Here is a 20,820-nt window from a genome sequence, read left to right on the forward strand (position 1 = left end):
GCGCTGCCTCTGGCTCTGCCACGCCCGGGCCCGCCCTCCCCACCAGCCCCTCTCTCCCACTCATTACGCTTTGGCCTCTTCTAGAAGCTGATCAAGGGCGTCCAGCTGGCGCAGGGTGCTGTCGCCCAAAGCTGAACCATGGTGCCCGGGGGCCGCGGGCTCAGCCTTGGGGGCCAAAGCTGGGGCCAGGCCAGTGGAAAACGAGAAGGAGCCTGCCGGGGGGGCCGGAACGCTGGCTGGGACCACGGGGGCCTGGGAGTTGCCTGCGGGGGCTGCTGAGGGCTGCAGGAGAGGCCCATCTGAGAGGCTACAGGCACCAGTCCCGGGTTTGGGGCTGAAGAAGTCCAGGTTCGAGCGTTCCTTCTGTGGGGAACGGAAAGCGTTGAGTGGGCGGAGGGCGCGAAGGGCCCTGCGAGCGGCGGGGGATCCGGGCTCTCCACCCGCCACCCCTTTACCGGGGGCCCTACTGCAGCCCTTCCGGACGAGCAGCCTGTCCTCCAAGGACAGGGCAGGGAAAGCACCGTAGCCGGCGCGGTGCCCTAAGGGGTCAAGCGAGCAGACAACTGCGGCCGAGGCCTGGTCGGGGAGCGGGAGGACAGGAGGGAGGGAAGGCAGTCGAGCCCTGCAGTCACGTCACCTGTGCCCCTACCTGGAACAGGGGCCACTGGCTGTTTCCGGCTGACTCTCTGGGAGGAGCACAGGGGGCTGGGTCAGTGAGACCTGAGAACAGAGAAGACGACTGCGGTGAGAAGAGGCTCTGGGCTCGGGCAGTCCCAGCCCCACCTCGCCCGAGGTAGGGTCACGTGACCAGCGGGGCGTCCGTGGGTGACAGGGTGGAGAGGTGTCCCCCAGGCAGCCTCCAGAGGGGAGCGGATCCTCTTCAGTCCTTACGTTGAGGGGGCACCTCCCGGGGAGAGGGGAGCAGAGCAAGACATTGGGTCTGCTGTGTCCCCCCCGAGGAACACCGCACTTGGCTCTCTGCCTACAGCCGAAGCCTCCTTCCCCACCCTCGCTAAGCACACGGCCCCTCAGACCTCCTCCCGCTCCCACGCGCCCAGCTTCCCTACCGGCCCCACCGGAAGCCCTTTCCAGCCCCAGGACGCACCCAAGCAGAGCAGCTCCTCGTCCAGCAGGCTGAGGGTGTGGCCTGTGCTGCTGGGTCCCGGGGGCGCCTCGGCCTGGCTGGACGAGTGGCTACGCCCGGGTCCCGAGGCCTGGGGGGGCGGAGGGAGGACAGGGATGCCCGAGGGGCAGGGCGCGGGGGCCAGCACTGGGGACAAGCTGCTCGGCGTGTCCAACTCGGCAAGGTCAATGAGAGTGCCCTGGTTACTGGAGCGGTGCTTTCCTGGACGGACGAATGGAAGGGGACAGGAATAATCAGGGGCCACTCTAGTGGCTGCACAGGGGGAGGGGGAACCCTGACACAGCCTCTGGCCTGATCCCAGAGCACCTGTGCCAGGGGAAGGCTGAAAAGCCAGCAGGGAAGGCAGGCAGGGGAGACCTGTGCAGACCTCCCAGGGGGACCGCTTGGAGTGGCTCAGAACCCCCTCGGGCCCTGTGGGATGACACACTGGTCAACCTGCACCGCGGCCTGGTGGTGGGGACCGGGGCTGGTCCAGAGGGGTCGGGAGTGGGGACCGGAACACTTTACCTTCAGAGTCAGGAATGGCTGAGGTGACCACCTCACCATTGATGACCTGCCCTTCAATGACTGTTTTATAAGAGTTGATGACCCGGGAGAGGTTGTCACTGGCCTGCAGGATGTCCCCTAGAACGGAGAGAGACTTCTCACTCCTGGCCATGACGGCACCCCACCACACACACACACACACACACACACACACACACACACACATCCCAGTTCCCAGCTCATCTCTGTCACCCCCTCTTCACTTACCTAAACTACTGTCGTTGTCCTCTGTCTCGCTGGCTAGTTTGAATAACGTCCGCCTCTTGCTCTCACACCGATCAAACAGCTCCTAGAAGAGACCCAGGCAGAAAAACGAGCTGGCAGGGTTCTTGGAGATCATCTAACTCAGCGTTCACGCCCACTCGCGAGCTCCCCTGGCACCACGGTCAGTTACCGGCAGAGCTGGGCTCGGAGCACACACCTTGCCACCAGCCTCCACCACTCTGTCCCACCCAAGACGCCTGCTCAGGCGGAGAAGTCACCAGGACAGTGTGTCCCTTCCTGCCTCCCAGGCTGGCACATGCCTCAGAATTCAGAGTATCTATGTGACTGAGGGCTGAGGTGAGCATCAGGGGCTCCGGGCCGGCCTCTGCCCAGATGTCTGCGAGGCAGGGAGCGAGGCGGAGCAGGGGCGGGCCCCGAAGCGGGTCTGCAGAGTCACGCAGGTGTAGGGGTACGTGGAGCGCACGCACCCTGCGCAAGTCAGCCATGGCTCGTGTGCAAAATGGGGCGCCACTCCCCTCTACCTGGCTGCTGTGCCGGTTAAGAGGTGAGGGAACACCAGGCGTGTAGCGGCGTCTCAGGGCTGGGACTCGGCCAAGGCTGGCTCCCTCTCCCGGAGCCTGGACCTCCCAGAGCGGGGCCTACCTTCATGAGCTCTTTATCTGCCTCTGAAGAATCCTCTTTGCTGTAATGAAGCAGCATCTCACTGAGCAGCTTTACGTTGTTATTGACCTCCTCTAAAGTGTGCAGACGCTTGGTCACCTTCTGGATCCGCGCCTCATCCTGCATCAAAGAGGACCGAGGAGAAAGAGCTCAACTGGACCCATCCCACTGCCTCCCCAGAATCCCGACAGGCAAGGATCACACCTTCCCAGAGAACGTGAGAGCAGAGGCCAGCCCCACGGAAGCTCGTCTCAATGCACGGTTCTTCTTGTTTGTCCCCCCCTCCCCGGCCACGTCCCCCCCGGTGTCCACGTTTGTTCAAAACATCCGCGTCTCTCTTTCTGCCCTCAAGGCATGATTCCTGGCAACCGCTGGCCTCAGACCCCATCTGCAGTTTCTCTTTTAAAGCAACAGCCCTCCCTGCCCCCAGACTCGGCCCCAGCTACTCTTGCTCCTCTAGCCCATCCTCCCCCAGAAGCTGCCATGCTCCTCCTCCCAGGCGAGGGCTGGGACAGGGCGAACAACAGGCGCAGCACCAGGGGAAGCGACCTCTGCTCTGTGGCCACGCGATCCTCCACCCCAAGGCTCGGGACCCACTCACTTCCTTCACCATGGACTTGATGAGCTTGTTGGCCTCCTGCAGGTCGTCTGGGTTTTTGCTTTTCAACAACTTGGCTAAAAGCTGGAAGAGGAGGGTATCAGAGGTGAAGGGACAGGCAGCTCCCCACCTGGGAGAACACAGGACCGGAGCTCCCCACAGCACTGAGCAGGCCCGCACCTCAAGTGAGGACACTGCAGGCTGGAATGCACTTTACCTTGGACTTCTCCTCATCATCAAAAACAGGGTTTTTGGGACGAGGTGGCGGAGAGGGGATCAGGGTCCTGTCCACAGGGATGAGCGGGTCAGACTGCACAATGCCTGAAACGGGACGGGGCAGCGTTCGCGCAGGCTGGGCCGCGCTGCTGCCCTTCCTCACGCAGCAAGGGGGCGCTCCCTGGGACCAGGCCTGCAGGCCCCTCATTCCCTCCCAGCCCAGCCCCTCCCGCTGTCTCAGGCAGACACCCCTCATTCTTCCTGGCCTTGGCCAGCCTTCAGGGCTGCTTTGAGGCTGAGGGAAGGCAGGCTCATACCCTGTCTCTTCAACATGTGGTAGGCATCCTTGATCTTTGATTCTTCCGGCAGGGCCAACGTCCAGCTATAAAGCAGCTCAATAACCTTGGTCTTCACTTTCTCAGACACCCTGTCCCCCAGGTACTAAGAGGCAAAAGGAAATGGGAAAACTTAGTGCGGTCTAGAGGCAGAGACAGAGGGAAGGCTCTCTTCACGGCAATGAAGTGGTCGCTAGTGGGTTACAGCCCTCAAGCTTCCTCCAAACCCGCAGGTGTGAGGTGTGAGTGAGACAGCACTGGGAGGGGGAGGGCAGGAGACGGCCTGCACACGGCCGTGTCCATCCGGCGTACAGACTGTGGTCAGGCAGCGGGCTGGGAGCTCCTCACTGCGTTTCCACACACAATCTGCCAGAAACAGAACTGCACTTTCTCTCAAAGGAGTTAATGAGAACCTCTTTGCTATGAAGAATTGTTCCCTCTGCCGTAAGTGGGTGCCCAGAGCTTAGGCAACACTAGTGTGCGATGGAAGCCGGGTGACGAGGGCGGCCAGCTGCTCGTGTCCACGTGAGACAGGCGAGGAGAAGTGACTGCTGTCACTAGAAGCCCAGGGTCCAACGCTACCCAGGCCCTCGCCTGACATGTGCACAGCTGCTGCCACATCACCTGTCACGTTTAGGCTGGGAGCCCTGTCTGGACATCCTGCTACTGTCAGAGCCTAGCTGTCTGAGGACAGGACCCAGGGAATCTCAGATCCATGGAGATGCTGGTCTGTGCAGTGAAAGCCAGTAAGATGGGGCAGGGCACAAAAGAAGTTCCTAGAAACGAGGAAACTGCCACTGACTGACCTTTGGAGAGACGACTTTGATCAACTCATTCAAAAACCGGAACTTTCCCACTTCGTTATGAAATCTCCTCCCACAGTTCTTCATGCAGGCCTCCAGCACCTGGACCACACAAAGGCGAGGCGCTCAGGCTGGGACCTGGCACTCGGCCAGACCCCACAGAGAGGGAGCGCTGAATAAATACTCACCCAAGCAAGGAACTAACCAGGAAAAGAGGCGTGCACTGCCCCAGGGGACATCAGGGCAACAGGATTACTGACGAAAGGGTCCCTCAAATTGTAAACCTCTCCTGGGGAAGCTCAACAGGAACTAAAGTAAAAAACCCTGAGACCCAGATACCAAGACAGATCGAGTGTCCGTCCTGGAAGGTGCCTGCCTGCAGATTCTGCCCTTGTGTTTTACAGGTGAGGAGACGGAGACCCAGAGAGCACACGTTTCTCTCAGCGTCCAGGGTTCTTTCCATAAGCTGATCAACGTTTTGGGAAGGTGGGAGAGAATTCTGTTAAATTCTGTTTTCTTCATTTTAGACGGCACACTATTTTCCCTCCCCCGGCCCCCATCTGTTTTCCTTCTGGGGCCCATAGGACTGCCTTAAGTTTTCCTCCAAGGAGCAAACCACCCCAGTGCTGCCCCCTTCCCTGGCTCCTGTCTTCGTAAAGCGGGGTTTTTCAGCTGCACCGCTGCTGACCTTTCGGGACGGTCACTTGCTGTAGAAGCCTGTCCTGTGCCTTAGAGGGCGCTCAGCAGCACCCCTGGCCTCCACCCACCAGATGCCAGTAGCACCTCCTGACCTGTGACAACCAAAAGTGTCTCCAGACATTGCCCAGTGTACCCTGGGGGACAAAACTGCCCCCAGTCGAGAACCACTGTTCTAAGGTCATCGCTCTCCGGAGGACACAGCAGAGCCCTGTGCGTGGGCTAAGTGCCTTTTCCACGACCGTGTTCCCCTCTCCCGGTTTTCCGGGAGCTGAACGAAGTCAGGAGAGAACCTGGGCCCCCGGCTTAGGGGAGAGCCTGGGAGGCGCCCGAGTGCCGCACACGGCTCCACATCCTGAACCCCCTTAGTCTGAATAAACGCTAGGATCTGCCTGTTGGTGTGATGCCTTCACTAGTAACCGGCATTATTTGTAGCTACAGGATGAATTACACTGGGCCAGCTCTTACCTGGCAAGACAGCTCTGTCAGCCTCTCTTCAAGAAGCCTTCTCTGAGCCTCACCCCCAGCCCAGGGCCCCTGCCCCTGGTTCCCTCCCTCAGCCACTCTGCTTTTCCCACTAGACCCTGTGCCCACACTTCAGCCATCCGTGAAGCTCAGTGCCTGGCACAGGGGCACACACATTTGTGGAACAGCTGACTGAGCAAGGTCCAGGTATGTCTAGTTTGTATCGAGGATGTTCAGCCGGCTTAGGGTGTGAGCCCTGACCCCCTGAGAGATCCCAGCGGGCTCATGGGGAAAGGCCTGGGCTCATGAAGATCCACCGGCAGCACGAAGAACCTACCGTCAGGGCCTGGACTGCCTCCCATTCCTGCGGAGACTGGATCTTATGGGCCAGCAGTCGGACGGCGATCTGTGGCCTGGGAGACAAGCAGACCACACTTTCAGGACACTGACCCGAGGCCATCTGGCTAGCCCTCCTTGGCCACAGTTTTTTACTTTTCCAGTCAACTACCTCTTACCTGCCCCCTAACAGCTTTGAGACTCACCCTTCAAGCTCTTTGTTGATCTGATCACAAAAGCCAATTATGTATTCCCAGTCCTCCTGGCGGTTGGAAGGATTGGTGGCTTTATCTTGGGACAGAACAAAGAAGAGTACGGTTGTTATAAAGAGTAAGGAGGACAGTATGGAAGGTGTTTCTCACACTTTTTAGGCACTGATGTGAAGAAATTTCTTCTCTAGTAGAAAAGACTCAATAGTTCAGTCAGAAAGCAAGTCAAATACAAATACCACTTTCTGTCCAATATTTTAAAAGTCACAAATGAAAGAGAAAACAAATCCTAAGCCTCTCATTTTAAGGCAAGCTAACAACATTTACTGAACCCCTCTAAGCACCAATCATTGTGCTATCTGTCCCTGGGGTTGCAGAAACAGAATCTGAGCTTGAGTAATCAGCACCCTTAAGTTTTGTTGTTTTTGTTTTGTTTTTTTTTTTTGGCTGCACCGCGCAGCATGTGGGATCTTAATTCCCCCGACCACTGGACCACGACGGAAGTCCCAGCACCCTTAAGTTTATTATTTGTTTGTTTATTTATTTATTTTTAGCTGCGTTGGGTCTTTGTTGCCGCACGCGGCTTTCTCTAGTTGCGGAGAGCGGGGGCTACTCTTCGTTGCAGTGCGTGGGCTTCTCACTGCGGTGGCTTCTCTTGTTGTGGAGCACGGGCTCTAGGTGTGCGGGCTTCAGTAGCTGTGGCAAACGGGCTTAGCTGCTCCGTGGCATGTGGGATCTTCCCGGACCAGGGCTCGAACCCGTGTCCCCTGCATGGGCAGGCGGATTCTTTTTTTTTTTTTTTTTTAATTTTTATTTATTTATTTATTTTTGGCTGTGCTGGGTCTTCGGTTCGTGCGAGGGCTTTCTCTAGTTGCGGCAAGTGGGGGCCACTCTTCATCGCGGTGCGGGGACCGCTCTTCATCGCGGTGCGCGGGCCTTTCACTATCGCGGCCCCTCCCGTTGCGGGGCACAGGCTCCAGACGCGCAGGCTCAGTAGTTGTGGCTCACGGGCCCAGCCGCTCCGCGGCATGTGGGATCTTCCCAGACCAGGGCTCGAACCCGTGTCCCCTGCATTAGCAGGCAGATTCTCAACCACTGCGCCACCAGGGAAGCCCGGCAGGCGGATTCTTAACCACTGCGCCACCAGGGAAGTCCCCACCCTTAAGTTTAAATGGTCTTCCATGATCAAAGACAAAGACAAGCGTTGAAGAGTTCTCAGAGGGTCACTGAGGGTTTAAATTCCAGGAGCTAAATGCCAAGTCTCCTAATACTTGGTGTGGGTCCTCTCTTCTCTGTTATCCCCAGAACCTGTGCTTATGGAGGATGGCCCCAGCTGAGGGTGGTTAGATGTGTTCCCATCTCTGATTCAGATCTTGGAGTCAGCCTCTTCTAGAAAGCACTCTCAAGCTGTTTGCTAAATTTAGGGCTTCAGGTTCAGAAGACAAAAGGAAGACTGAAGGCGTGTATCCTTTTTTAAGTACCAGGCTCCTCCTGCAGATTTCCACAAGGGCCAAAAGCAGAGTGAAAGCCTGGAAAAAGCCCTTCCCAACAAGGGGTGTTGTTAGACGTTCCTAAATTCTGATTTTTCGTGACTGTTTTCTTAACTTCCTTTCCCCCTAACGTTAGAAGTCACTAGCTCCACGACCAAATCTAACAGGGACTCCTAGCCACCCCCTACCCCTCCAGTAGGAGCCACAAGAATCAGCAGGCGCCAGCTGGCAGCAGAGGGAACCCCTGCAGCGCCCAGCGCCGCGCGTGCGTGGCAGCGTTTCTGCTCTGGTTGCAAGAAAATTCTGATGGTTTAGGATCACATTTGGAGGAAAAAACAGATGTCAGTCCTCAATCTTGAAAAGAGAATTAGCAGGCCCTTCAGAATGTCATGCTTGAAGGGAAGGGAGATTAAGTCCATCAAGAGTGGCTATTTATTGCCACAGTGACCTACTAGCTGTTACCCTCCAGAAAAGCCGAGTCTCTCCCACCAGGTGTCTGAAATTTTCTCAGGTATCGGCATGGCTTTGTTACTAATCCCTATCATTTGAGATGCTTAAAGTTCTCATGACCTCAAGAGGCTGTAGGATACAAAAAGACGGTCTGAGGAGCCACACCTACACCTGTCACTATCATCATTTTGGGGACAGTCGCATGCCTCGTGATATAAGAAGAAGAAGCCCACTCGCTTCCACTGTTTGCAACTAGAAAAGCATCTTACACATACAGTGTACAATGTGGACAGCCCCTCACCACACATGGGCATTCACCAAACAATGTACTCTGCCCGGGGCTGCCATAACTCCTGTAGCATTTCTGCTCCCAAGAACGCTCCCACTTACTTTGCACTTATGTTCAACATCTCTAGAATCCCACTCCCTTTTCCCTTGATAGATCTTTTTACTGCAAACCTGGAGGGAGCTCTCTGCTTACACATGAGCACAAAAAACCCTGGTTTCAGCCATGGTTGGTCCCACTTCTGAGTACATCCTCCAACTCTCCAGCCAGCTCAGACGGCAGACCTCAGTCACCCACGGGGACTGGAAGAGCCTCTGGGGATGGTTCTGGGCGACTCAATCGCGCCATCTGCCCACTGCCTCCCCAGCAGACTCACAACTGTCACCCCCTCAACATTCTCCTTCACCTGGCACGGAGGTGACACCAGAGCCGCCTCTCAGGTCCTGCCTTCTAGAACTGCCTCTGGGCTCCACTCTGATTCAAGGTTTCTATTTTTGAGGCTCCGTTGGAAGCCTTATTCTAGTCTGTGTCTTTGCCTCTATGTTTCCTGCTCTCATTTTCAACTTAGTTCCATCTCTAGCCTTGACTGTCGTGGGACCGTTGGTCAAGTAGGGATGGAAACAGCAGCATTGGCTACGCCTTCCCAACACGGCTCAGATAGTCCAGTGATGACAAGTTCTATGTAGCAAATGATGCAGAAATAAGCAGAGGCAAGGACACAGATGGAAGGGGAGTCAAGAGTCAGCCTTCAGTGCTGTGGTCTTGAATCGAGGGTGACAGTCAATCACCAAGTCTTCGTTAAGCAGCCATAGAAGACTAAGTACACAGCGTGGTAAGCCCTGGAGGGACTACAGGGAAAGCACAAGATTCGGATCCTACCCTTGAGGAGGTCACGCTCTTCTGGTGCAACACATGAGAAATAACCAGAGCAAAAAACAAGACAGGGTGTAATTATAAGTGCTAATTTGGTGCAGAAACGAGTCTAAAAACAAACTCACCACTTCTACTTCTTGACTTCCCCGTTTCTATAAATGGTGCCACCATTCAAAAGCTCCTTTTGCCCCACCCCCAGGCACCCAGGTTTGAACACTCCTTCTTCCCTCTCCTCACCCATTTTCATCAGTCAGTCATAATCCCTTACTTCTCGATTTTTTTGAGGGGGGGGCATGTCACACGGCTAGCTGGATCTTACAATAGTTCCCCACCAGGGATCGAACCTGGGCCCTCAGCAGTGAGAGTACCGAGTCCTAACCACTGGACCGCCAGGGAAGTCCCCTCAGTGTCTTTTAAAAACTCTCACTTCTTCTTTTCTTATTCCTTCCCCGACCTCCTTACTTCTCACCTGCTTCCAGAACTTCTGCTCCAACCCATCCTTCGTAAAAACACCACCAACATGAACCAACAAAACACTAATCTTACCAGGTACAGTAGGAATGGGGACCTCCTAACTGTAGACACGTAAACTTCTTGGGCTGGAATTCAAGCTGGTCCGGAATTTGGTTCTAACTTCCCAGCTTTCTCTCCCACCACACTCCCACAGGAACCCCCTGCTTGAACCAGCCAAACAGCTGTTACTGCGTACCCCAGACGTGGTCTGCTCCCTCCACATCACTGTCTGGTGTTTTCTTAGCCAATTTTCCCATTCCTTAGGGCCTAGCTCGAGTGCCATCTCCCCACTGGGAGAATCATCTTCCATTCCACTCATTCCCAATTTCCCAAAGAAACTGTCTGCATTTTAGCATTTATGGCTCTTGCTTTTATCTTTTTACTTAAAAATGCTGTATCCACTCCAGCATCACTTTCATCAAACTGAAGGCAAAGATTGTTTGAACTTCTTAATTTTCATCACACCTCACATAGCAGGTAGTCACTAGACGCGGATCAACTGCTGTAACGCAGGACTTTGGAGAAGGCTGAAATCAAGAGGTGGTTTGCAGGGAAGGAGATTCTGCGGTGCATTTTACAGCATGTAGTGGAGCAAAGGGGAACAGGGCTTTCAGATAAGGAGAGGAATGTGTGTTGGTGGGACAAGAACATACAACTGACCAAAGTAAGGAAGAATATCAGGAAGCCACAAAGAGGCAGCAGTAGAATGACTTAACTAAACAGAAGTGCTCTCTGGGAGCAGAATGCAGAATGGACTGATGGGGGAGGGGAGAGGCCTGAGACAGTGGGCCCAGCAGAGGCTTCTGTAATAACTCCTGCAAACTGGGACTTCCCTGGTGATCCAGTGGTAAAGAATCTGCCTTACGATGCAGGGGACGCAGTTTAAATCGCTGGTCAGGGAACTAAGATCCCACATGCCGCGGGGCAACTAAGCCCACGCGCCACAACTACTGAGCTCGCGCACCTCAACTAGAGCCCGCGTGCCGCAACTAAGACCCGACACAGCCAAAAATAAAATAAATAAATAATAAATAAATCTTAAAAAAAAAAAAAATTCCAGCAAACCACGGAGTGACAAGGACATGGACTAAGATGGTGCTGAACTCCAAGCACTGGTTCGTTCAATTGGTACAGTTCACACCATTAAGTCGTAAGAACCAGGAAGGTGGACACAGGGTAAGAACGGAAGGAATCTTACCACTGCCCCAAGTGTCACTCTAAGTAACAGGAAAGGGTCAAAGGCCAGTCTCAGCTCTGGTCTCTACAAATACCATCCCTCTCCCCCGTCACCATCTCCACTCTCCCTCAGAAACAGGTCAGTCTGCTCTTCCAAACTAACGCTAAACCTAGCCTATTAAACTCAGCTTAGGTCATTTAAATTACTCCAGTGTCCCCATTAATATCTATGAATGGAACCAATTCCAGTGTGCTTATATCCAGTTGGGTGGCTCTGGGCAAGTGAATTGATTAGAGTCAGGGTGCCCTCTTTTTGTGAAATTGTGACAGTGGTACCTACTTTGCTGGGATACTTGATAAATGAATTAAATGAATGTCTTTGGAGCACTGAGCTCCTTGGAGGACAGTTCCATACATACAGAAGGCTTTGTGACCTGCCTGCAACTGCAGATTTTGCAAATGTAACTTAAGTTCAACCACCTGAACAGGGTTTCTTGTTAAGAAAAGTCAGGCAATTGGAGGAAACAGGTATCACCTCCAAGAGCCTGCAGGCTCTACTGCACAAGGCAGTATCTAGGCGTCTTGCCCGTCTTATCACCCTGTCCAATTTGTCTTCACTTAAAGAGGCCTCCAGGGGTCTCCTCTAGTCCATAGTGAAATCAACGTATTAACTCTGCAGCCAAATACTACCTGCTAAGGTTAACCCGTATTTCCTTAACAGCACTATGAATTAGCAGTCATAGCAATAGGCCGCTATAACTACACCATCATGCTGTGCCCCTCAGCTTTGCTCTGAGGTTACCAACGAACGACTCTTGAAGACGTGCGGTGGTGGGGGAGGGGAGAGGCCGCCCCCACCCCTCAACATAGCTTTCACCACACTTTGGTCACTGCAGGAGGAAGGCAGAGCTCTGTTCTCTCTGTCTCACTTTGGATTACTCTCACTTCAAACATTCAGCCTACACGAAGCGGTCACTTCTCGAATACATGGTCACAATTCTGAAGCTATGTGTGTATCCTCAGCGACACCCACCGCTCCCGGAGTTTCAGCCCAAATCCGAAGCTTTTCCCTTCGTCAGGGAGGCGCAGGGGTCCCGGAATCAGCCGCGCGCGGCCCCACAGTCTCCCCCAAGCGCCGATGCATGCCAGCCCGAAGCACTTGGCTGTCGCTTTCCCGGAGCCCGCGGGGCCGGGACAGGACCCGAGCTCACGCCGCTGCTCGCGGGAGCGGGAGGAGGCGCCGCAGCAAAGGGAGCAGGGGCCGGGACGTCCTGCTGGGGAAGGGGCGTGATCGCGGGACGCTCGCGGCGCGGGCGAGGCCAGGCGCGGGCTGCCTGGCGGCGCCACCGCGGGACCCGGGGACGGGGCAGAGAGGTGCGGGTGGGGCGGTGCGGCTTCGCGGCTCCAAAGCAAACAGAATCCGCCGCGACTACTCACTCAGCCAGGACTCCAGACTCTCCCCTTCCGCCTCCGCCATATTGCAGCCGCCAGGACCGGCCCAGCGGCCTCAAACCTCGCGAGAACCTGAAAGAGACAGGCCGGGGCGGGGACTGCACAGGGGCCTGAGATTACCAAGCGCCGCCACCGAGGGTCGCGCCAGGCTGCGACGGATAATGGGAGAGCGAATGTTTCCTTTGACTCTTCGCTTTAGACTCCGGAGTGAGAGACTCCTAAGACTCAGATTAATAGGGTGATGCACAGAGGACCCTGTAGAGCCTTTTCCCCGTCTTCCGTCACTCGCTCAGGCACGCCGAGAGCAGCCTCTCTAGGGTCCTCGTGGCCAGCCAAGATGGCTGCCTCCGTGGTGACGGCTGCGCGAGGGTGGTCGGGCTTGCTGGTGGGCGTGCGGCGTGCTGTCCTGAGGCTTCCAGGGTGAGAGGGCGGCGGGCAGCTGGGAGGCCGCTTGTGTCTTCACGGAGAGACTTGCTGGGAAGGAAGGGGGAGCCACAGGCAGGCCTCGCGGGTTCCAGGAGAGAGCCTGGGGGCCGGGATATCTGAGTCCAAGCCTCTTTAACCAGCCGCGTGACTTTGAGTCAACCTGAAGGCTTAGTGACTGCTCCCAGCCCGAGGGGTTCTCACTTGGAACTGCAAGTGCGATCTTGGTAAAGAACTCAGAGGTGGGATTTTCTTTGCTGGGTGTTGAGGGGAGAGATGCACAGGCGGGGTGCCTATCCTCAGGTTCAGGAGCCTGTCCTTACCGTTGGCACTTGAGGAGCAGACTTTCCTGGCCTGTTTGGGGGAGGTCCTCCTACCTCTTGGGACAAGAGCCAGAAGTTTTGCGGTTCAGCTTTGGCTGGCGGTCTCCACGCTGCTCTCACTCGTCGGCGGATTGGCACACATGCCTGTCGTTAAGTCAAGCCTTTTCACTTGTGGAGTCAGCTTTTGCCCTTCTCTTCCTCGCCCCCTCCTCCCCCAGGCTAACCCAGGTGAGGTGGAGCCGCTATGGTCCTGAATACCAGGATCCCCAGATTGACAAGGAATATTACCGCAAGCCCTTGACCGAGCTGACTGAGGAGGAAAAGTATGAGCGGGAGCTCAGGAAGACTCAGGTTATCAAAGCTGCCCCTGCGACGAGAACAAGCTCTGTGTTTGAAGACCCAGTGATCAGGTTAGAAGGAAACAAACTTTTGTTCTGCGGAGTGAGACTGTACCAGGGAGGGTCTGCAGTAGGGGTTCCCTGATACAGCCTTGGCGAGCTAAACATGTTGCTTTTCTCCTTGAAGTAAATTCACCAACATGATGATGAAAGGAGGAAACAAAATACTGGCCAGATCCCTCATGACACAGGTAAACAGTACCTCTCTTTCTCATCTTTGTTTTCCCCATAGCTTTGTACTTCGCTCTTTTTTAACATAAAGAATTCATTCTATACTTTCATTAAAATTAATTTCCATGTACTTATGCGTGGGAATGGGGGCTCTAAGGAAGTTCTGCAGGAGTCAACCACTGCCATTCCCTACCCCCATGTGACAAATCTTAGCCTGCTCTTTCTGTCCTAGTCCAGGATCTTTGGTTCAGAAGTGCTGAGGGAGTAGCTGCACAGCTACAGAAGAAGAAAAGGATGATGGGAGTAAGGGGCAAGGTCCTAGCTCAGCTGGGTTAACCGTTTAGGGAGCCTGGGGCAGCCTCTTCCACTGTATCCCTTTGCAGACTCTGGAAGCTGTGAAAAGGAAACAGTTTGAGAAGTACCACGCTGCTTCTGCAGAGGAACAGGCAACCATTGAATGCAACCCTTACACCATCTTCCACCAAGCGCTGAAAAACTGTGAGCCTGTGATTGGGCTGGTATCCATCCTCAAGGGTGGCCATTTCTATCAGGTGAGTGGTCAGGGCGGGAAAGCAGGGCTGCTCATGTGTGAAACGATGGTGGGGGTGGGTAGAGTTGGGCCAAGGTTGATAGCTTTCTAAGGACTGGGGAGTGTCAGGATCAGCTCATCTGAGCCCCACAGTGTAAAGATTACAGGTAGAAGATGGAAGAGAGCAAAAAAAAAAAAAAGTATCCACGTGACCTCTTTTGAAGGCCCACCCCACCCCCCGTTCTGTTCAGCATTCTGTGTTCTAAACTATAAGCTTCTCATGGTGAGGGACTATGTTTATACCTCATGTTTATACACCAATGTCTAGTGTAGTGCTTGAATGATGCTTCATCACCGTTTGTTGAACTGAACTAGGTGTCTCTGTCATGCCATTTAATATTTCATCGTCGTAATCCGGTGTTCTTGTCTTTCCTTTTTCAATGTAAACTTCATAAAGGTAGAGGCTTTTTCATTAATGTCTGTGTCCCTAGGGTCGGCATGGTACCTGGCACATAGTGGGGGCCTGGCAAATGATTCTTGGACAAGAGGGTCTTCTTTCTAGGCACGCATGATCTGTGTTGGCTAAGTCATGCCCAGCTGACAGGGCTTTTTCCAGTGGTGCCTGTCTCAACTTGGCTGAGCCCCCTTTAGAGGTGAAAGAGGCCAGTACTCAAGAAGTCTTTGCTCGATGAATGCCTGATGTCTGCTGCACCGAGGTCAGCCAGGGGTGAGAGAGGCTCAGAGGGGAAAAGACAGGCCCCCTCCTCAGCAGCCTTGCCAGGGCTGGCCCAGAGCGGACCTGTGGCTGCTTCTTAAGAGCTCTAGGAGGAGGGAGGCTACAGTCCTGGCAAGTTCTTAGACTAACTTGCCCGTGTTCAATCTTGCCCAGGTCCCTGTGCCGCTAGCCGAGCGGCGTCGCCGCTTCCTGGCCATGAAGTGGATGATTACTGAGTGTCGGGAGAAGAAGCACCGGCGGATGCTGATGCCGGAGAAGCTGTCCCAGGAGCTGCTGGAGGCTTTTCACAACCGGGGCCCTGTGATCAAGAGAAAGCACGACACGCACAAGATGGCCGAGGCCAACCGCGCGCTGGCCCACTACCGCTGGTGGTAACGGGTGGGCGGAGGAGCTGGGAGGAGCCCAGCATGCTGTTGTAAGAAATGGCGTGAGCCACCGCCATGTTGCAGAATACCTGTGGGTTAAGCGTATACTTGCCTTTCAGGGGCAAGCGGGCCTCCTAAGAAGGATGGAGCAGCATGTTTATTGCTTGTTAGTCCTTTCTCTGGGGGCTAGAACTCGCTCTCCCTGCCCCATCTCGTTGCAAAGAGGGGACATAGCAACTTGGATTTTCCCCAAGAAACTTAGGGCTCATCCAGCCCTTCTCTTCCTTCAGCTTGGGGTGGACCTTTGGGTGATACGAAAGGAAGCAGTTTTAGTATCAGAAAAAGTTTATTAGAAAATTCTCATCCTGAGCTGGTGTAGCATGTGATGTGGTATTGCCATTCATTAAAACCAAATGGAGGAAACGTGCTTGGTTCCAAAGTGGTCCTTGTACAAAATATATAAAAAGCAGTTTCTGGTGTGACTCTGCTTCTCCCCTTTGATATCCCAAAGCACCCTACCAATGGCTCTGGGTACTCATTTTACAGATGGGGAAACTGAGGCACCAAGATAGCTATTGTACCAAAGGTTACATAGTGCAGTGCTTGTCAGGAGTTGCCCTTCTTTGCCTGGCCCAGGCTGAAGGTGAGGGGAGCCAAACGCTGATGGGACCGTGGGGCAGGTGTGCTTGGTGTCTTCCCCAGTCCTGGAATCGGAGCGAAGGTGCTCAGGGCGGGACCACCGCGTAAGTGGGAAACATCTCGGGTGCTTTTGGGAGCCTGGAAGGGAAGAAGTCTGGGAGAGGCGAAGACGCCACTGCCAGGCTGGGAGGGGGGGTAGAAGAAAGGCCGGTGCCGCTGGGGAGGAGGCCTGATTTGGAGGCCTAGTCAGAGACCTCGCTGTAGTAATACTTGTGCGCAGCCGGGGTCGTCTTCCAGCCAGCTGCCCGGAACTCGACGATCTCCAGCAGCAGCAGCTGGGCCAGGGAGCTGAGGCCGGCTGGGAGCAGGAAGCCATCCCGGATCAGGACAAAGAGCTCATCCATGCGCTGCCCGTTCATCTTCTCCAGCTGCTCCCCGACCCGGTGCAGCTGCAGCACTAGGCAGTCCACCTGCAGGGGGCAGCAGGAGGTCACCCCGGGCCAGGCCCCCCATCCCACACAGCAGCTATTTACTGAGCGCTCGCCGTGCACCAGGCACCGGGCTTGGCCCTGTGCACATGTTTCCCCACTTCATCCTCACCCCACCCAGTGGGCGTGGTCCACGTCTTACATGAAAGGAAGCAAGTTCAGAGACTTGCTTAAGGTCTCTCACCTGGGCCAGGCTGGACTCAGGCCCTGTTTCCAAACTGCTTCTGAACCCCACTTTCCTGCCCCCTCCCCCCAACCCTGGTGTGGTTTTGGGGTCATCTGTATCCACAGCTGGCTGACGCTCTCACCAGTCCTATCATAGGTTGGCTTTCCTACTGGGAAGGCAGCCTCTGAGCCAGGAGGTTTTGGCTGCGCTCTGTTCTGGATAAACTCCAGACCTAGCAGCTTGCCCTGTAACTGTGACAGGCCTTAAATGCCCCCACCAGGCTCCTGCCCCAGCAAGTGATGCCCTTGAAAGTCTCCACGAACAGTGGGCGGGCATTCTGAGTTAAGCCGGAGACAGCCCACCTCCACAGCCTTCTGTGCTAGGGCCACCCACCTCCTCCTCCTTGCTCAGACTGTCGGGCTGGGCCAGCCGGAAGAGGCAGTCGTAGACGGGGTTCACCAGGGCCATCATGGGCATGTTGTTCACCTACGGGGGGAGAGCGGGGGCCGGAGCCCAGCTTAGTGGCACAGGAGACAGGCCGTCTGTGCCGCACAGGACGTGGCTGGCAGGGCCTCACCCTCAGGTAGTCAAAGATGTTGCAGATAAAGGTGACGTAGCAGACCCAGCCCTGCAGGGAGCGGGCTCGAAGCTGCTCCCGAGCCTGGTACTCCTGCTGCAGCCGGTTGAGGAGTCCACGGCGGAAGACACTCTGGCCTGCTTGCTTGCTCTCTGCCTGTGAGCCAGGGAAAGGGTGGTGAAGGGCAGTCACAGGGCCGTCGCAACTCCACCCAAGCTTCCAAGGCCGAGGACCCTGCTGTCCTCCTCTCTCGTCTCTGAGGCCAACCCTTTGCATCTCTGCCCTGCTGGCCAGGCCTCTGCCCACTCCTGAAGCACCTTCCTCAAAGCGTCCCCTTCTCTACCAGCCCCACCCAACCTGAATGATGGCGTAGCACATGCGTCCTGCTTCCTTGCTGAATACACAGTCCTGCAGAGAATGGTCCACAATCACATTGGCCACTTTCTCCAAGTCCACGGCACCTGGATCTAGGGTAAAGACAGGTGGGGAGTCTAGAGCTGCTTAATTATCACATTTGCCTCCACCTGCTTCTGAAGGATTCAAGATGTTCACAGAAGAGCACTCCCATTATACGCTTCCGTTTAAAGAGACCAGGAAACAGAGAGGAAACTACACACTGGAGCAGCTGTAGCCGTGAGCCTCCTGATGGCCCAGTCAGAAGAAACGGGGAGGGTTATGTGGCTGTTAGAGAATCAAAGAATGCTCGTTTTTTTAGGACACATCTTTTCCTAGCCCTAGGTTGAGGATGGAACGCTGAATGACAATGCCTTTGACAGCCATTTCACGGAAGAAAGTGTTCTTATAATACACACACGTGAACCCGACGAGAGCGGGCCAGGCAGGGCCTCCCCACAGGCTCAGCTTGGCACGTGATGGGCATTGCTAATCATTAGCTGAGTCAAACTTCTGTCCTGAAAGTGCTGCAAGAAGGCACTGGTCCAGGACAATTACTGTAGCTCCCCTGCCAAGGAGAACACTCCATCCTCTGTCCCACGTCAGGCAGCTCTGCACAGTCAAGAGAGCTGGCTGCAGCAACGCACAAACCAGGTCCAGCGTAAGGACTTAAGGGGCAGGAACTGTGTTCTCTGTGCCTCACTCTCCTCTCGTGGGCACCTAAACTTTAAAAAAAGGCTTTACAATCTGAGGGGGTGACTCTATGATTCATACTGCCAAATACTGGCCTAAATGTAGCTTGTCTTCCAGTTCCAGAATTATGTTGCTGACTCCTATTCTCAGAAGGTGAAGGGAGAGGGCTCAGTACTCCAGGCCTGTCCCCTTGGCCCCTTCTCTGTAGCTCTGGGCCCAGGCTCAGGGGGCTCCGCGTGCTCACCTTTGAGGGCTGTCTTCAGCAGCTGCTGGGTCTCTGCATCAAAAGACTGGATTTTATACTCCTCTCTCCTGGGCTCCCCCATGACCATCCAGCTGCAGCAACTCTTCCCTAGGTTGGGACTAATGACAGCACCTGGAGAGGAGAGGCGGCGGGAGAGGCCTCAGGTGTGGCGCACGGGGCCAGGGCTCCCAGCTCTCCCGGCCTGCGGCAGGGCTGGCCAGTGCTTGAGACAGGTGCTCCTGGGCAGTCCATGGCATTCAGTGGTTGGCTGGGTGCCCGCCAAGCTTGGCTTCTGGTGGAGACTGGGCACCAGCCAGGCACCTGCTGCTCAGTTAAAGAACCCCTGTAGCTTCTGGGATTACACAAGAGTAAAGAGATGAAGGGTGAATGCGTCTACCCTCCAGTCCCAGCAGCAGGCAGGGTTTTTCTCAGCTGATACCAAGGGGTGGGGTGAGGGTGGATATGTGGATATTAAACACTTCCCCTGCCTATTTATAAGCCGACCTGGAAGCTGCTGGTCCAGCATGGCTCCTGGAGAGTGAGAGGGCTGGGGTCTCCAAGCGTCGGACATGTCTGTCCCAGCAGGGGTCCAAGCCCCTCTCCGCAACCCTCTCCCTTTAGTCAGAGTACTCAGCCCAGAAAGCCCACACTCATCCTGCTCTCGGGGTGGGGCCGACCAGAGGGCTGGGTGCAGAAGCGGCTCTGCCGCCCTGACTCCCCTTGTCGTGGCCAGCTTCTCCCCGGGACGGACTAGTTAAATTGGCCTCTCGAGTGGCAGAAACCCGGCCCTGCCCGCTCAGGACTCCCTGAGAGTCCTGAGCTCCATTCTGGATCCCTCCTTAAGAAGGGGAGCGAGGTGACGTGTCCCCCAGAGGTGGTCCCCTTTGGAGTCCCCTCTCCGCACTCGGTGCCTCCCCCCATGGCCAAAGGAGAGGACCTTAGGGGTCTCCAGACCTGGGCAGCTTCCCAAACGCCATTCCCGTGGGCTCGAGAGGCGGCGGGAGCGCCGGGACCCACCTGCCGCGCCGGCGCCGCGCCCGTGTGCCCGAAGGCCGCTCGGGGGGCATGCTGTGGGCGCCTCGCCTCCGCTTAGGTCATTTCCTAGCGCGGTGGCGCGGCGGGACCCGGGGCGGCGGGGCGGCGGGGCGGGGCCTGGGGCCGCCTCGCCAGCGCCACCTGCCGGAGCCCCGACGTCGCTGCCCTCGCCGCCCGGCCAGGCCCGCCCGAAGGTTGCTGGCATGGGGCCGCGCAGAACGCCCGCGACACTGCTCCCACCGCCCCTGTCCTCTCCTCACCTGGTGCTCCCAGGGGCTATCCGGGGCCACACCGGCTCCTCGGTACTGGGTCGGACCTGCTCCTCAGCCCGCATTAAGCCCTCGGTCTCGAGCGCTAGCACTCCCCCTCTCCCCGCCCCACGCCAGGGCTCAGGTTAAAACGGGGTCAGGGGACTGGCCCGGCCGCGCGGCGTGGGAGGGGCCTGCGGAGGGCGTGGTCCGCAGCCGGGCGGCGGGAGGGAGAAAGGTGGGAGGGCAGAGAAGAGGGCTGGAGGGGCAGGACTTCACAGGTGCTGGCCGTGTGCTCCCCACTCCCACCCTCTCCCCCCAAAGGGGAGAAGGCAGGGAGGTCGTAAGGGCTGGATCAAGTCCCACTAAGCCCCTCTCCTACTCCAAGTACAAACGATATTGGTAAAATAAGTTGAAAATCAATGGGCCAGCCCAAGAGAAAGGATCCCAGTTGCCAACTTGCGGCGCCCAAGGTGTTGGGAGTGACCCTGAGGTTGAGCAAGCCCTTGGCTCAGTCCGTCTTGGTCGGGACTCGGGGGGAGGCACGGGCCCAGCAGCCCAGACAGGGCCACCTCTGAGGTCAGCCCTGGGTTGCAGGAGAGCATACAGAAGAGGCTGGAAAAGAACTGTCTCGTCCCATCGCTTAGACGAGAAGGAAGTGTTGATGGCAGGTTCCTGTATCCAAAGCTCGCTCCTCCTGTTCAAAGAGCTGCCAAAGTGGTCACCAGAAAATGAACAAGAGAATCTCAGCTGCAGCAAAAGAAACCAATGAGTGGGAGAGCTGAAGAGAACAAAGTTTACTTCAGTGGAATTTCATAAAAAATACATCCAGGCAGCTGCCTCCCTGCAGCTGCAAGCCTTGCCTGCCAAAAACCCTGTGGGTGTGGGAGCCCTCCAGCCACAGGTGAACCTTCTTAAT

At 55.9% G+C, this 20,820-nt stretch overlaps 3 protein-coding genes across 12 annotated transcripts in view; 1 reads left to right on the plus strand and 2 right to left on the minus strand.

Moving 5' to 3' along the window:
- The window catches only part of GGA3 (golgi associated, gamma adaptin ear containing, ARF binding protein 3), a 26,012-nt gene extending 13,419 nt beyond the window's left edge, over positions 1 to 12,593 (minus strand). For 4 of the 6 annotated variants that reach the window (XM_082372926.1, XM_082372925.1, XM_082372927.1 and 1 more), the window contains exons 1-13: positions 12,459 to 12,593; positions 6,231 to 6,315; positions 6,026 to 6,101; positions 4,531 to 4,629; positions 3,707 to 3,830; positions 3,391 to 3,494; positions 3,177 to 3,257; positions 2,558 to 2,695; positions 1,898 to 1,979; positions 1,652 to 1,768; positions 1,106 to 1,345; positions 650 to 720; positions 68 to 363 (exon numbers count right to left, since the gene is read on the minus strand). In XM_082372926.1, coding sequence (XP_082229052.1) covers positions 68 to 363; positions 650 to 720; positions 1,106 to 1,345; positions 1,652 to 1,768; positions 1,898 to 1,979; positions 2,558 to 2,695; positions 3,177 to 3,257; positions 3,391 to 3,494; positions 3,707 to 3,830; positions 4,531 to 4,629; positions 6,026 to 6,101; positions 6,231 to 6,315; positions 12,459 to 12,498 — 1,553 coding nt within the window. In that variant the 5' untranslated portion in view covers positions 12,499 to 12,593. Of the gene's footprint in view, positions 1 to 67; positions 364 to 649; positions 721 to 1,105; positions 1,346 to 1,651; positions 1,769 to 1,897; positions 1,980 to 2,557; positions 2,696 to 3,176; positions 3,258 to 3,390; positions 3,495 to 3,706; positions 3,831 to 4,530; positions 4,630 to 4,715; positions 4,837 to 6,025; positions 6,102 to 6,230; positions 6,316 to 12,054; positions 12,293 to 12,458 lie in introns of those variants that run through there. The other 2 variants (XM_082372928.1, XM_082372929.1) reach the window with 2 other exon arrangements.
- On the plus strand, positions 12,572 to 15,845 carry MRPS7 (mitochondrial ribosomal protein S7). Of its 3 annotated transcripts, none has more exons than XM_082372947.1 (5): positions 12,572 to 12,711; positions 13,438 to 13,629; positions 13,745 to 13,808; positions 14,172 to 14,339; positions 15,207 to 15,845. In XM_082372947.1, exons 1-5 carry the CDS (start codon positions 12,635 to 12,637, stop codon positions 15,426 to 15,428), a joined length of 723 nt encoding a protein of 240 aa, XP_082229073.1. In that variant the 5' UTR covers positions 12,572 to 12,634; the 3' UTR covers positions 15,429 to 15,845. The 3 variants fall into 3 exon arrangements, 2 of the variants coding, with proteins under 2 accessions (XP_082229073.1, XP_082229074.1); XR_014238606.1 differs by having other exon boundaries at positions 12,625 to 12,893; positions 14,172 to 15,044; XM_082372948.1 differs by lacking the exon at positions 12,572 to 12,711 and adding an exon at positions 12,794 to 12,893.
- On the minus strand, positions 15,746 to 20,077 carry MIF4GD (MIF4G domain containing). 3 transcript variants are annotated; one of them, XM_082372941.1, is made up of 6 exons: positions 19,914 to 20,077; positions 18,619 to 18,750; positions 17,646 to 17,755; positions 17,289 to 17,444; positions 17,105 to 17,197; positions 15,746 to 16,527 (listed from the first exon to the last, which is right to left on the minus strand). In XM_082372941.1, exons 2-6 carry the CDS (start codon positions 18,704 to 18,706, stop codon positions 16,300 to 16,302), a joined length of 675 nt encoding a protein of 224 aa, XP_082229067.1. In that variant the 5' UTR covers positions 18,707 to 18,750; positions 19,914 to 20,077; the 3' UTR covers positions 15,746 to 16,299. The 3 variants fall into 3 exon arrangements, with proteins under 3 accessions (XP_082229067.1, XP_082229066.1, XP_082229065.1); XM_082372940.1 differs by lacking the exon at positions 19,914 to 20,077 and adding an exon at positions 19,636 to 19,785; XM_082372939.1 differs by lacking the exon at positions 19,914 to 20,077 and adding an exon at positions 19,573 to 19,771.
- Between the last annotated feature and the right edge of the window lie 743 nt (positions 20,078 to 20,820).

This window comes from Balaenoptera borealis (genome assembly GCF_965194805.1).
Source record: "Balaenoptera borealis genome assembly, chromosome: 20".
In the NCBI taxonomy this organism is placed as follows: Eukaryota; Metazoa; Chordata; class Mammalia; order Artiodactyla; family Balaenopteridae; genus Balaenoptera; species Balaenoptera borealis.

Bases quoted from the DNA above. Each gene is read 5' to 3' on its own strand.
- MRPS7 (XM_082372948.1), top strand. From the start codon at position 12,811: ATGGCTGCCTCCGTGGTGACGGCTGCGCGAGGGTGGTCGGGCTTGCTG. The intron at 12,894-13,437 runs GTGAGAGGGCGG...CTCCTCCCCCAG, and splicing joins GCTGTCCTGAGGCTTCCAGG to GCTAACCCAGGTGAGGTGGA. The intron at 13,809-14,171 runs GTAAACAGTACC...ATCCCTTTGCAG, and splicing joins CCAGATCCCTCATGACACAG to ACTCTGGAAGCTGTGAAAAG.
- MIF4GD (XM_082372941.1), bottom strand. From the start codon at position 18,706: ATGGTCATGGGGGAGCCCAGGAGAGAGGAGTATAAAATCCAGTCTTTT. The intron at 17,756-18,618 runs GTGAGCACGCGG...TCTTTACCCTAG, and splicing joins GCTGAAGACAGCCCTCAAAG to ATCCAGGTGCCGTGGACTTG. The intron at 17,198-17,288 runs GTGAGGCCCTGC...CTCCCCCCGTAG, and splicing joins ACATCTTTGACTACCTGAGG to GTGAACAACATGCCCATGAT.